The sequence below is a fragment of the Spermophilus citellus genome (genome assembly GCF_964194105.1).
Source record: "Spermophilus citellus genome assembly, chromosome: 1".
NCBI lineage: Eukaryota > Metazoa > Chordata > Mammalia > Rodentia > Sciuridae > Spermophilus > Spermophilus citellus.
Window position 1 is genome coordinate 130,340,998 of NC_138182.1, and position 15,068 is coordinate 130,356,065.

Sequence of the window (15,068 nt, forward strand, 5' to 3'; positions counted from 1 at the left end):
TATTGGTGTTAGTTCCTCTTTAAAGGTTTTGTAAAACTCTGCTGTATACCCGTCCGGTCCTGGGCTTTTCTTAGTTGGTAGTCTTTTGATGGTTTCTTCTATTTCCTCTATTGTTATTGGTCTGTTTAGGCTGTCTATATCTTCCTGACTCAATCTGGGCAGATCATATGACTTAAGAAATTTATCGATGCCTTCACTATCTTCTATTTTATTGGAGTATAAGGATTCAAAGTAATTTCTGATTATCTTCTGTATTTCTGAAGTGTCTGTTGTGATATTGCCTTTTTCATCCCGTATGCTAGTAATTTGGGTTCTCTCTCTTCTTCTCTTCGTTAGCATGGCTAAGGGTCTGTCAATTTTATTTATTTTTTCAAAGAACTAACTTTTGGTTTTGTCAATTTTTTCAATTGTTTCTTTTGTTTCGATTTCATTAATTTCAGCTCTGATTTTAATTATTTCTTGCCTTCTACCTCTTTTGCTGTTGTTTTGCTCTTCTTTTTCTAGGATTTTGAGATGATATATGAGATCGTTTATTTGTTGGTTTTTTCTTTTTTTAAGGAATGCGCTCCAAGCAATGAATTTTCCTCTTAAAACTGCTTTCAATGTGTCCCATAGATTCCGATATGTTGTGTCAGTGTTTTCATTTATCTCTAAGAATTTTTTAATTTCCTCCTTGATGTCTTCTATGACCCATTGATCATTCAGTAACCTATTGTTCATTCTCCACATGATGCATGATTTTTCCTTCCTTCTTTTATCGTTGATTTTCAGTTTCATTCCATTATGATCAGATAAGATGCATGGTATTATTTCTACTCCTTTATATTGTCTAAGAGTTGTCCTGTGACATAATATATGATCTATTTTTGTGAAGGATCCATGTGCTGCTGAGAAAAAAGTGTAAATACTTGATGTTGGGTGGTATATTCTATATATGTCAATTAAGTCTAGGTTGTTAATTGTGTTGTTGAGTTCTATAGTTTCCTTATTTAACTTTTGTTTGGAAGATCTGTCCAGTGGTGAGAGAGGTGTGTTGAAGTCTCCCATGATTATTGTATGGTGGTCTATTAGACTCTTGTACTTGAGAAGAGTTTGCTTGATGAACATAGCTGCACCATTGTTTGGGGCATATATATTTATGATTGTTATGTCTTGTTGGTGTATGGTTCCCTTGAGCAGTATGCAGTGTCCCTCTTTATCGTTTTTGATTAACTTTGGCTTGAAATCTATTTTGTTTGATATGAGTATGGACACTCCTGCTTGTTTCCGCAGTCCATATGAGTGGAATAATTTTTCCCAGCCTTTCACCTTCAGTCTATGTATATCTTTTCCTATCAAATGCGTCTCCTGTAGGCAACATATTGTGGGATCTTGTTTTGTGATCCATTCGACTAGCCTGTGTCTCTTAATTGGTGAGTTTAAGCCATTAACATTTAGGGTTATTATTGAGATTTGGTTTGTTCCTCCAGTCATATTTGTTTATTTATGTTACTAAACCTGATTAGTTTTCCTCTTTGATTACTTTCCCCCCTTTACTGTCCTACCTCCCACTGATGGTTTTCAATGTTATTTTCAGTTTCCTCTTCCTGTAATGTTTTGCCAAGGATTTTTTGAAGAGATGGTTTTCTAGCTGCGAATTCTTTTAACTTTTGTTTATCGTGAAAGGTTTTAATTTCATCTTCCATCCTGAAGCTTAATTTCGCCGGATACACGATTCTTGGTTGGAGCCCATTTTCTTTCAGTGTTTGAAAAATGTTATTCCAGGATCTTCTAGCTTTCAGAGTCTGTGTTGAGAGATCAGCTGTTTTCCTGATTGGTTTGCCCCTAAATGTAATCTGCTTTCTTTCTCTTGTAGCTTTTAAAATTCTCTCCTTATTCTGTATGTTGGGCATCTTCATTATAATGTGTCTAGGTGTGGATCTCTTATGATTTTGCACTTTTGGCGTCCTGTAGGCTTCTAGGATATGGGATTCTGTTTCATTCTTCAAGTCTGGGAAGTTTTATCGTATTATTTCATTGAATAGATTGTTCATTCCTCTGGTTTGGAGCTCTGTGCCTTCCTGTTTCCCAATGACTCTTAAGTTTGGTCTTTTAATGTTATCCCATATTTCTTGAATGTTCTGCTCATGGTTTCTTAGCAGTCTTGCTGAACTGTCTATGTTCAGCTGCAGTTGGGGTGTCGCGATACCACACCGGCGGGACCCTTAGCCTGCTCTGGGCACAGGAGGCAGCTCCACTCTGCCCCCCAGGCCCCCGCAGCACCCAGCAGGACCCGGACCAAGAAGCAGTCCCTGTAGGATCCCCAACCCTGAGCCAGAGCCGCTTCGGGAGCCAGGAGCCAGTCTCTCCGATCCCCGCGACGTTCTGCTAGGAGCAGGCTCCTCAGGGCAACCGCCACGGGTTCCCCAATCCCAGACCAAAGCCGCCCCGGGAGCCCAAGCCTGGCCGCACCAGACTCTCCCTGCTCGGTGCACGCTCCGCTGGGAGCAGAGTCTAAGACGCACTTCCCGCGGGCTCCCCAGCTCCGGGACAAAACTGTTCCAGGAGACAGAGTCCCGCTGCCCCTCGTCGCAAGTTTCACTTGTGGCTGGCCTCAGCTCGCGGTCCCCGCAGGCTCCACGGCCCTGGGCTCAAGCAGCCACGAGAGCCAGAACCCAGCCTCTCCGATCCCTGCCACACTCTGCTCGGAGCAGGCTCCACAGAGGTACCCCAGCTTCAGGCCCAGGCAGCCCCGGGAGCCCGAGCCTGACAGCTCCAACCTCTCCCAGCTCAGTGTACGCTCAGACAGGGGCAGGGTCAAAGACGCAGTTGCCGCGGGTTCCCTAGCCCCGGGCCAAAACTGTTCCGGGAGTTAAAGCCTCGCCGCCCCTCAGCGCACAATCCACTTGTACCTGGCCTCCGCCCGGAGTCCCCGAAGGATCTCCCGCCCTGGGCCAAAGCAACCCGGGGAACTAGAATCTGGCCGCTCAAAGCCCTGCACCCGCCTTGCCAGGGGTGAGGCCTGAAGAGTATTCTCCTCAGAGTTTCCAGTCCCGAGCCTGAGCGATCTGTCTGCGCGACGCAGGCAAATACCAGCCTGGAATCACCTGTTCTGTAGTTGAATGGGCTGAGATCAGTAGAAAACAGGGATGATTGCATCAGCTCTCCATGATGGCGGCTGCTGTCCTCCTCTGTGTTCCGACCGGTGTCGGGAATCGAACTGGACCGATTCTCTCCTCTATTTCAAAGCTGGAACTCAGCACTCAGCGCGGCCAGTGTGCCACTGGCAGGAGCCTGCAGAATCCGCTTCGCTGTAATCCCGCTCTGGTGCCTCGAGGCTAATTAACTCGGGCGCGTCCCAGACTCCATCCACAGGGCGGTCCGCCGACCAGGTACTGCTTCCCTCCGTGTGGAGAAATCGCCCGCGACCAAGCCCCTGCAGCCGAATCCCGCGCGCTGGAATTCTGTCCTCTAGATTCTGGAGCACCTCAATTTCACTGGGGATTCCCACCAAGGTAGCCTTCAGCCATTTCACCTCGTGTTTCTCCCGCACAGTGGCTCAGCATACTGGTGTGCTGCACTCCCTTCGCCGCCATCTTGCAATTCTCTAAATTTAGTTTTTTAGTTGTAGATGGACACATTACCTTTATTTTATTTGTTTATTTGTATGTGGTGCTGAAGCCAGATTTAAAGTTAGGTAGTCAGTTTAGTTAGGTAAATCTGGTCTAATATTGAGTAAGATCTAAAATGGAGTCCATGTTGAGAATGAATTCCAGGAAACGCAGGACAACTCATCGAAAGTTAATGAAGTCCAGGAAAAGCCCAAGGCCAGAGCCCATCCCAAAGAAGTGTTAATGAACAGCCCCCAGCAAACTTGAAGGTGCTGACTCAGAAGTCCTTCCTGCCCAGATTACTTCTTTGGCCCACCTGTGTCCCACCCCTCCGGCCTTCCCACCTACATTCCATCACTGAAAGAAAACAAAATGGAGAGACAACCGCACTTCCACAGATTCCATCTCTTGGGTCCCCTTCTTCCTCCTGGAGAAGTCTTTTCTGCTGTCCTTTAATAAACTTCTATTTTCCACTCTGACCTTGCCTCAGCGTGTTTCTCTGGTGTAATGGGGAAGCAAGGACTGTCACTGGTCAACAGCGGTAACAGTGCTAGGTAAGTGCTCTACCACTGAGCTACAACCCCAGCCCCTGGTGTTTATATTTAAATATGTACCTTAAAAATTAACTTTGTCGGGGCTGGGGATGTGGCTCAAGCGGTAGCGCGCTCGCCTGGCATGCGTGCGGCCTGGGTTCGATCCTCAGCACCACATACCAACAAAGATGTTGTGTCCGCCCATAACTAAAATAAATAAAATATTTTAAAAAATAAAAAAAAAGAAGACAGGAACTGTCTTCTCTTAAAAAAAAAAATTAACTTTGTCAAGGTACAAAAACTAACCTATCAAGCTTAGAAGAAAATATAGGGGAATATCTTTATATATATATATATATATATATATATATGAATATCTTTTCTTTTTCCTGTTTTTTGGTTTTTTTTTTTTTTTTTTTGGTGGTGATGCTGGGGATCAAATCCAGGGCCTCGCAATATGCAACTAAGCCATGTCCCCAGTCCTTGTGTGCTTGTCTTATGTCAATTTAAGTATCGGGTCTAACTGAAAATGCCTAAAATGTAGAGTCAAAATTTTTCCTTTCATATTAGTGTTTTTAATTTTATCTATTCCATTAGGTGAGAAACAGTATCTCAATATGGTTTTAATTTGAAATTCCTAGATGTTGAGCTTCTTTTTCTGTGTTTGTTGGCTATTCTAATATCTTCCTTAGTGAAGTGTCTACTAAAAACTTCTGTACATTTTAAAAATTGTTTTTTTCAAATTATTGAGTTGAAAGAATTATTTAAATATTTCTGAATATGAATTTGTATTGGAATTGCTTTTCCTTAGTCTGTAGTTTATTCATTCATTTTCTTTTAATTCAATTTAATTAATTAATTTTGGTACTGGGGATTGAACCCAGAGTTGCTCTACCACTGAGCTACATCCCCAGTCCATTTTATTCTTTATTTTGAGACAGGTTCTCGCTAAATTGCTGAGGTTCTTGCTAAGTTTCTTAGGCTGGCCTTGCAATCCATAAATATGTTGTATATATATGCATATATGTTTAATACATTTTTTTTAAAGCATATACATGTATTTAAGTACAAATTTTGCATGGTACAGACACTTTGGTAAGCATTGAAATGAGTAGAATGCCTTCAATGAAGAAGCTGGAGAGAATGACCTGCTAAATTCTGATGAATCTTCTTTGCCAGTTAAAGAAGCTTCCCTAAGCCCATGGAAACAGCTTTGCCATGCTTGGTGATAGCATCATACAGCCTGTTCTAAGGGGATTAACTTAATTTTGATTGCCTTTTCCTTCTACAAGATATTACACTAGTCTATTACATCGATGACATTATATGACATGTCAGTGAGGAATGAACGAGGAATAGAAAGCAGTTTAGTATAAGAGAAAGCACTGCAAGAAGTCCCAACTATCTATCGCACAAGCTACTCTATTGCTCAGAGCCTTGAAGATTGTAGGCAAGAACTCTACCCTGAGCTATATTCCTAGCCGCCTTCTAAAAATCTAACAAAATTTGACTGGTGACTTGGATGACTTCTGATTTAAAGGACTATTCAGTGAGCTGAACTCAAGTAACCTTTGTAACAAGGTAGATGTCTCAATATCCAGCTCCATCCACAAATAGGAACCCAGACTTCCTTGAGTCCCCACCCTATTTTAAGGGATGTTTATGTTAAAGGATATTGTAGATACATAGGGCGTGAGTTGTGCCAGATATGCACTGGTTTCCCATGTCCAGTGTAATGATTAATTTTATGTGTAAACCTGAAAGGATCATGGGGTGCCCAGATATATGGCTAAACATTGTTTCTGGGTGTGTCTGTGTTTCCAGATGAGATTAACACTTGAATTGCTGGATTGAGTAAAGCAGATTCTAAATCAGGCCCAAATAGAAAAGCAGAGGTGGAGAGAATTCATCCCTTCTACCTGTTTGAACTTGCAACATTGGACTTTTTCTGCCCTTAGATGGAGATTTGCACCATCTGCTCTTCTGGTTCTTAAGCCCTTGAACTTGGACTGAATTGTGTCTGTCTTTTGGGCCTGCAGCCTAAAAATAGCTGATTATGGGTCTTCTCAGTATTCAAAATCATATGAGCCAAAATTCTTCATAATAAATTACCTTTTCTATTTATTTCCCACTGGTTCTGTTTCTTTAGAAACCCCTGACTAATATGGATTTTGGTATCTAGAGTGGTTCAAAAGGAACAAAATGTTAAGGATAAATTTTCTGAATTGCTTTTCAGGGATTCTGAAGTTGGCACTCTCATTAAACTTAATAGCCCTCTTTCCAGATGGAATATGTATATAGATGTAATAATCCTCTTTGCAGTAATAAAGACAGTCCATGGCATGGTTTGGCAATAGAGATACATAAAATATTTTCATTGGGTACTCCTAATCAACCACTTATAAAAGGCAAGGAGCTAGGTGACTATTTCAAATGTTTTAGGAAAACTGTTGGGTAAAATGAGGTAGACTGATTGTTCCTAATATCACTTGATAAAGTGATGCAAACAAAGGATGAGTTCAGGAATTCCAGTTTTTAGCTCAAGTGACCAAACATGATCTACAAGTGTTTATGTGTGCCCTTATAGAGACTTATCTCGCTTCACTGCACAGCTCAGGCTGATGAAAATTAAACACAGAATCTCATCTTCCCACTGGCTGACTTGCAGCTGAAGTTGAAATCCCAACTTTTCAGGATGTCTATTATTAAACTGAAGGCACCGATTGGGAAAGAATGGAATCCTTTAAGTTGTGATAACACATGAAAAGACCTCCATGAAACTGGAAATACAAGGACCACTAAATTCTGGTAAGTCTTCTTTGCCAGTAGAAGAGGCTTCCCTAAGCCCAGTGGAAGCAGCATCCCTGTGTTTGGTTATAATACCCTCCAACCTTGCCTGAGGGAATTAACCTCATATTGTCTGTGAAAATTATAATGGCCTCCCCTCCCACCTCCCAGCCAGTTGCCAAGGTAGACAATGCTGACTCTTTGAAGGACTTATCCTCATCACCCATCTTTGGGATAAATAGACCTATAACTAGACTCAAGCCTCATAGGCTCCCTAAGATAAGGAAGTGTTACCCATGAAAAGGTGCACAATACTCCAAAAGAAATTACCTGAATTTTCTCATTTATATGAAAATAATCTGGGAAAATGTGTAGGGAAGGATACTAAGGATGTGAATAAATGATGGGAGAAACATAAAGTTGGATCCAGTCATATTGCTGCTTGGGAATTTAGGAGTTTACAGTTTGGATAGGTGAACCATGAAGAAAAAATGGCCTACTGTTATAGTTTGGAAATGAGGTGTCCTCCAAAAGCTCATGTTTGAGACAATGCAGGAAGTTTCAGAGGAGAAATGATTGGATTGTGAGGGTTTTAACTGAATCAGTGAATTAATCCCTGATGAGATTGAGTGGTAACTAGAGGCAGGTTGGGTGTGGCTGGAAGAAGTGGTTAATTGGGGGGGCATGGCTATGGGATATATATTTTGTATCTGGAGCTGGAGTCTCTCTTTGCTTCTTGATTGCCATGATGTGAGCTGCTTTCCTCCGCCACCCTCTGCCGTCATGATGTTCAGCCTAGTAATGGAGCTGGCCCTCTCTGGACTAAGACATCTGAAACCATGAGCCCTCAAATAAACTTTTCCTCCCCTATAGTTGTACTGGTCAGATCCTTTAGTCACAGCAGTGAAAAAGCTGACTAAGACACCCATAGTGAGCAAACTGGAAAGCTAGTCCTGCCTTGATTTAATGTAGAGGAAGGGATTGAAGGTCTTAGGAAGATTGGAATGTTAAGACTTGTCTCTTAAGACCTATTCACTCACACTAGGAGGTTGAGAAGAAGTATCTTTTCAACAATAGTGTGAGAGATAAGTATTTGTCAGCTTTTCATCATTTTGACAAAATACCTTGGAAAATCATGTTAAAGGAGGACATTTATTTTGGCCCAGTTTCAGAAATTTCATTTGGTGTTGCTTGGTCCTGTTGCTTTAGGTCCATGATGAGGCAGAACACCATGGCTGGCAGCATGTGGCAAAACATATGTTCACTTCATGGTGGCCAGGAAACAAAGAAAGAGGAAGGGTCTAGGTCCCAATATCTCCTTCAAGGGCCTACCCCTATGGCATAACTTCTTTCACTAGGCTCTGCCTCAAATATTTCTACCACCTCTTCTCATTGCCACCAGCAGGTAAGCAAGTCTTCAACAAGTGGTCTCTGGGGGACATTTAAGATCCACATAGTAACAGTATCCTGGTGTTCTTTTCAGAGCTTCCTGGTCAATCTTTGTAGGCTAGACCTCACACTGTGATAACTGTAGTTACTGATATGGGAAATTTAAATGAAAGGGGAATAATGGATCCCAGGGTAGTGGGGCCAAGTGATTGGGGGAAAAAAAATCACCAAAGTTAATGTGTCACAGTTTTCAAAATAGACATCAGAACCAGAGGAGTAATAAGAATAGTCTGCTTGCCTAGACCAATGGCTTTGGTGATCATGGTTTTCCTGTGAGTGAAATAGACAGGAAGTCTATTAACTTCTTACCTAATATGTATAAGCACAAAAGTTCTAGGTCAAGTGAACAAAAACCTAACTTGAATCATAATGATGAAAGAATCTTAGACCCTGAATTAATTCCCAGACTTAAGTCAGTATACAGAAGTCCTTGAGCGAAGCAGAGGCTGGGTCCTTTAAGGAAGGATTTTAGTACATTACTAAGAATTTAGTGTTGGGCTGGGGATGTGGCTCAAGTGGTAGCGCGCTCGCCTGGCATGCGTGCGGCCCGGGTTCATCCTCAGCACCACATACCAACAAAGATGTTGTGTCCGCCGAGAACTAAAAAAAATAAATATTAAAAAAAAAAAAGAATTTAGTGTTAAGTGTCTCCCAGTCTTTCCCAAAGGGACCTACAGCCTTTTGACAGGGTTACTATACAAGGTAAAAGACAATAATCAACTTTTTTGGAATACTGGATACTGGCATTGTACTGACACAAATTCCAACAAACCCAAAATGTCAATGTGGCCCACCAAGTGTTGAACAGTGTCTATGTAGGCCCATCTCCCAGTGTATCCTGTGGCTATTTATCTTGGTCTAGAATACATACTCAACAGATGGCAAAATCCCCATATTGATTCCCTAACCTGTGAAGTGTAAGCAACTATGGTGGGAAGGCTAAGTAGAAGCCACTAGGACTTTTATCTATTAAACCAAGAGCATTATAGATGCTCTTCAACTTAAGATGGGATTATACCCTGGTAAATTCATCCTAAATTGAAAATATCATAAAGTGAAATATGCATTTAATATACTTAACATGATAGACATCATAACTTAGACTTACCTACCTTAATAGGCTCACAATAGCTTACGGTTGGGCAAAATAATTTAACACAAAGCCTACTTTATAATGAAAGTATTGAATATCTCACATAATCTATTAGCTTAACAATGGGGATATCTCTGAGTAATGTATCATTATGCAGTTTCATCATTATGCAAACATTAGAGTGTGCTTATACAAAGCTAGATGGTAAAGATCAATCACTTGATGTATCCTTTTGAAACAATCCAGAGACATGGTAAACATGAGAAATGTAAAGCTTCTGCCACCCTAACATGGTTGCAACTGTATTATTATTATTATTATTATTATTTCTGTGGTGCTGGGGATTGAACCCAGGGCCTTGTGTATACGAGGCAAGCACTCTACCAACTGAGCTATATCCCTAGCCCTGCAACTGTATGTTTTTTATAAGTAGGAGTATACTCTTAAAGTATAATAAATACATAAGCCACTAACAGTCATATGTTATTCAATGTTATACATAAGGAATGTGCAATGACTGGCACATGTTTCACATGACTGGCAGTGGAGGAGCTTTACCATGAACACATAATGTTCTGTGCTATTATGTTATGTTTCCTATAATGTCACTAGATAATCAGAAATTTTTCTGATTATCTAGTGACATTATAGGATGTATGATGGAACAACATATATGCATTCTGTCAATGACTGAAACATTGTTATGCTGAGTATGACTGTACAGTAATAAAAACAGAATGGTTGTATGGTACAGGAGACAGCGATTGGCATTTTGTAGACATAAGGTATGAAAACACAAAACACAATTGCCAAAAAATGCTGGAAACACACTAGAGTATTGGTTGTTTTCCCTCCTTATCATGTGGAATATGGAGAACTGTGGCTGGCTACTACTGCTCAGCATGCAAGAGAGCATTATAACCCATAGCTCTGGCCTGGGAGGATCAAAATTCAAAAGCTGAAGTGCTGTTTCTATTTAACGTGTGCCACTTTGGCAAAATTGTACATTTGAAGTAATTGTAAACCAAGGACCATTAGTACTAAATTCTTAAGGGTCTTGAAGAGATCAGTGCTATAAGTTCTCAAAGGATGCAGGGGTGGTGATCCCCACCACATCCATATTCAACTCACCTATTTAATCAGTGCAGAAGACAGATGGGATTTGGAGAATGATTGGATAATCCTAAGTTTAACTAGGGGATGGCTCCCATTGCAGTTGCAGTACCAAAAGTGTTTTCATTGTTTGAACAAATTAATGCAGTTCTTGGTTTCTAGTACCTAACTACTGATCTGACAAATTTCTTTTTCTTCATCTTTATTTACAAAGCTGAGAAGAAGCATTTTGCTTTCAGCTGGTAAGGCCTAACTCGGAAGTATATAAAAACTATCCACCCTATGTCATAATTTAGTACACAGAAATATTAATTGCTTTCTCCTTCCACAAGGTATTACATTGGTCCATTACATAGATATTAGGTTGACTGGACTCATTGACTCGGAAGTAATTTAGTCTTATGAGTAAGACATTTGCATGCCAGAATATAATCTGGCAAAAATTCAAGGACCTCAGTAAAATTTCTAGGGGTCTGGTGATATATGTTGAGATATCACTTCTAAGGTGAAGGGAATGTGGTTGCATCTGCCCCTTCCCATAACCACAAAAGAGGTACACCACCTAGTGGGCCTCTTTGAATTTTGGAAGAAATGTATTCTTTATTTGGGTGTGTTACTGTGGTCGATACTGAGTGACCTGAAAAACTGCTAGTTTTGAGTAGGGCCCAGAATAGGAGAAAGATCTGTAATAGGTCCAGACTATTGCTCAAGCTTCTCAGTTGCTCAGGCTACATAATCTGTCAGATCCAATGACACTTGAAATGTCACTTGCAGATAGGGATGTTCTTTGGAGCTCATAGTAGATCTCTATAGGTAAATCAAGGGGTATATCCTTTTTGGAGCAAAGACCTGCCATCCTATGTAAATAAGTACACTCCTTTTGAGAAACAGCTCATGGCCTGCTGTTTAGGCCTTAGTGGAAATATAACACTTGTCCACAGGCCACCAGTTATCATGTAACCTGAGCTACTGATTGTGAACTGGATGTTATCTGATCCACCAAGCCATAAAGTTGGATGTAAACAGAAGCACCCCATCATTAAATGAAACTGGTATATAGGTGATAGGGCCCAAACAGGCCACAAAAGTACAAGTTACATGATGAATTAGCCCATATGCCCACTACTGCCTTTTTTTTGCCGTTCTGTACCTGTGACCTTGTAGGAGTTTCCTATAATCAGTTGATAGGGGAGAAGGCTTTGCTTTTTTTGTAGATGATTCGATATGATATGCAGCCACTACCCTCTACAGTGGAGAGCTGTAACACTGTGGCCATTTTCTGGGACATTTGGGTATGACAGTGGTGAAGGGAAACCCTTCCAGTAAGCAGAACTTCCAGCAGTGCACCTGTGTGTTTACTTTGCTGTTACTTCAGCTTGACTAAAAGCAGTCTTAAACCATTTGATTTTATTGGACAATTTTTCTAATTTCTGTTTGCTTCTAAACCTATTTCAAATAATCACAGCTTAAAATTCAACCATGTATTAAGGTTTGACAAAATAATTTATTAAGAAAAACTATTCTGTGATTGTCTGTTAGTCCATCAACATTACAAAAATGGTGTTTTACAATCACACAATTGTGCAAATCAGATATAGCAGAGGGAGAATTACCATTTTCTAAAGAGTATCATTTGTGATTACTGGGAACAAGGGCCAGTGTGGTGGTGGTGGGGGGAACAAAGAAAATAAATATATCTTAAAGAAGAATTAATGTAGCTTCATAAAATGAAAATTTAATAACTGAGTAAATTTACTCTGTGATTTTATTTCATATTACACAAATACTAAACAAAGTTTCAGTAGATATACAAATCAAGTTCTCTAAAGAGGTTACTTGCAAAGTTTCTAAGATTTTTTAGCATATCTAATAATTATCGAATAATTTGTTATCGAATAAAGTGCAGGTTTATAAGCCTAATTACAAATTAAGATAGAGTCTAGGAATCTTTAAACTATTAAATAACTCAGTGACTTTGATAAATGATAATGAGGTTACTAGGAGTTAAGTCTGTCCTTATTTCATGTTTGAAATGGACAAATGGATGGATGATGAGTAGGTCAGAATAGACATTATTAGTAAATCAAAGCAGAAGCAAGAATGAGCAAAATGTATTTAAGCCTTTCTAATCCTTTTCAGATTAGAAAAGACTCCAGAATCAAGCTAAAATAATCTGATAATTAGAAACTTGAAACTGAGGTTACAGAATAGGGGAATAATAATCTGAAGGGTCATTTTTAAAGAGATGCTAATTTGATGGTGTGTACTGAAAACCGAAAAGCCAATTAGAATGTTTAGAATTAAATAATAAAGTATTAAGGAGTTACTTTACAATAGAAAATGTCATCAGAAATTTTGGTTAAAAAAAAAAAAGTTGAACTCCCTCCTAACTGAAAAAAGTTGAACTTCCTTTACATATCTGAGGATAGGAAGCTCAAATGCTCAAATTCACATTAAATATAACATTATAAGACACCCATTGTAAACATAATAATAACATCAACAATAATAGCAGTAAGTATAAAATAATCTTCAACAGGTTTTTCAGACATTTACTTGCATGATTCTTGACACTGCACAGGAGTTCAGTAGCAGTTTGAATTGCCTAGGAAGATTATTAAGAAGTATTATTATTTTTTTAAATTAAAACAAATTTCATCAAGTGTTATAAATTAAAAAGAGGCTTCTCATGTTCTAGAAGGCAGATGGAACAATATTTATACTCTGAAGCTTAATTTTGTTTATAGTTCTTTATATACTATTTAACCTACTTGGATTTATAGTGAAAGACACAAAGATTCAGCCAAAAGAGAAAATTTGCTTCTGCAAAACTACAAATTAGAAAATTATTATTAAAGGCCTAACAGACATTTAGGTTAAAATGTAAATGTTTTATACAGGGAATAAAAATTTTGGCAGGGAGAATATAGAAGCAAAAAAGTAAAACAAGGCTTCAAGGAAGATCTAATTTTAAAGGGGCTTAAAGAATAGACAGGATCTAGATCTACAGAAAGAGTATGACAGGAGGAAAAAAAGCATTATATGAATCAATCTTAGGAAGAATTTCCTATCTATAAAGGTATCAACAAATTTCCACAGTTCATAAAAAAGGTAAGTTGCTAAATGCTATGAAAGCACATCCAAAGGAAGAGGACAGTTCTATACATGTACTCATTTCTTACCTTCTTTTAATGGAGTTTTGAGGGCAAAATTTTCTTTACTTTCATGATGAAAGGCCTTTGAAGGATCAAAGTGTTTGATACCCAGAACTTTATTCAATTCCTCCTGAAGTTTTCTCTCATTTTGTTTCTTTTTAGCAAGCTGAGATCGGAGTTTTGACACCTCCTACATGAGAAATGTATAGAGAATAAACAATTATTAAAGATCATGTTGGTAGAAATGTATTATTACCAATGTTGCAGGCAAACTGGGCAAAAATCACTATTACACTTTAAAAAGAAATTACAAAATGCCTTTGAACAGCTATGCAAGTGAGATAGACTTTTAAGTCTTTTTGTTTCTCTGTAAGTACAAAGTTATTTTTCTAATAAAAGTTCTACTCAAAAGAAATTGCAGAAATCAACTACTGGCATGATACCATGCAAGCTCTGCTAACCTACTTTCTAGTGAAAAAATTTATAAAAAGGCAATCAATTAAGGCCTCTGAAAAATGGCTACAAAGGCAAAATACTAAATGAAGAAACATTTATTCAAAAAGATCCACAAAAAAATCTGTAGGAAACTTGAAAGTCTGGGGAATTTCAACCCCAACTGCTCTAGCCACATAATCCTTCCTTCCCTCCCAACTTCCAGAGACTTCTTGCCAGCAAGATCAAGGCATCAGACTTTCTCATCTTGCCCAAAGCTTCTATTGCTGTAGTTATATCCTTGCAAATGCAGCTGAGGGTAGAAAATCCCTTCTCCTGCTCAGCCTCACCTGTGGTACAGGGGTTTGACTGGGACACAGTATGTTGAAAATACTGTGACCCTGATCACCCTTGCTCAGGCTCAATTTCATGCCAGAAAAGGCAAGCTGAGAAACTTTCCTTGCAAGACCTCAGCTCTAAGGGCAGATGTAAAATTCAAAAAACCTCCCACTATCCCCAATTTCAGTTCTAGAATTATAGCTCAGATATTGTCTGAAGGAAAAACACACCATAAAATAGCTCCTAATTTCTTTCCAAGGGAAGTGATTTCACTTGGAAGAGATTTCACATGCAGAGATGAAGCCTAAGTGTGCTCTAAAGAGCAGAGGTGGTTGTGGCCACTTGAATCTAATGTATGAAATATGATATGTCAAGAGCTTTGTAATGTTTTGAACAACCAATAAAAAAAAAGTTAAAAAAAAAAAAGAAAAGGAACTGGGAGAAGATTAGGGATAGTCTAAATTGTAGGTGGCTAATTTTGTAGGACAGAAATGGGGAATAAAACAGCTGGGATGAGCCTTTCCAGAATCAGAACAAATACCACACAGTACTCTCATATATTACTCCTACAAATGAA

At 39.3% G+C, this 15,068-nt stretch overlaps 1 protein-coding gene across 3 annotated transcripts in view; it reads right to left on the bottom strand.

Annotated features, from left to right (window-relative positions):
- Positions 1 to 11,710: 11,710 nt before the first annotated feature.
- HMMR (hyaluronan mediated motility receptor) overlaps positions 11,711 to 15,068 on the bottom strand; it is a 30,464-nt gene continuing 27,106 nt past the window's right edge. For all 3 annotated transcript variants that reach the window (XM_081289072.1, XM_081289071.1, XM_081289070.1), the window contains 2 exons: positions 13,748 to 13,910; positions 11,711 to 13,170 (listed from right to left, as the gene is read on the bottom strand). In XM_081289072.1, the coding sequence (XP_081145198.1) occupies positions 13,151 to 13,170; positions 13,748 to 13,910 (183 nt within the window). In that variant the 3' untranslated portion in view covers positions 11,711 to 13,150. The remainder of the gene's footprint in view (positions 13,171 to 13,747; positions 13,911 to 15,068) is intronic.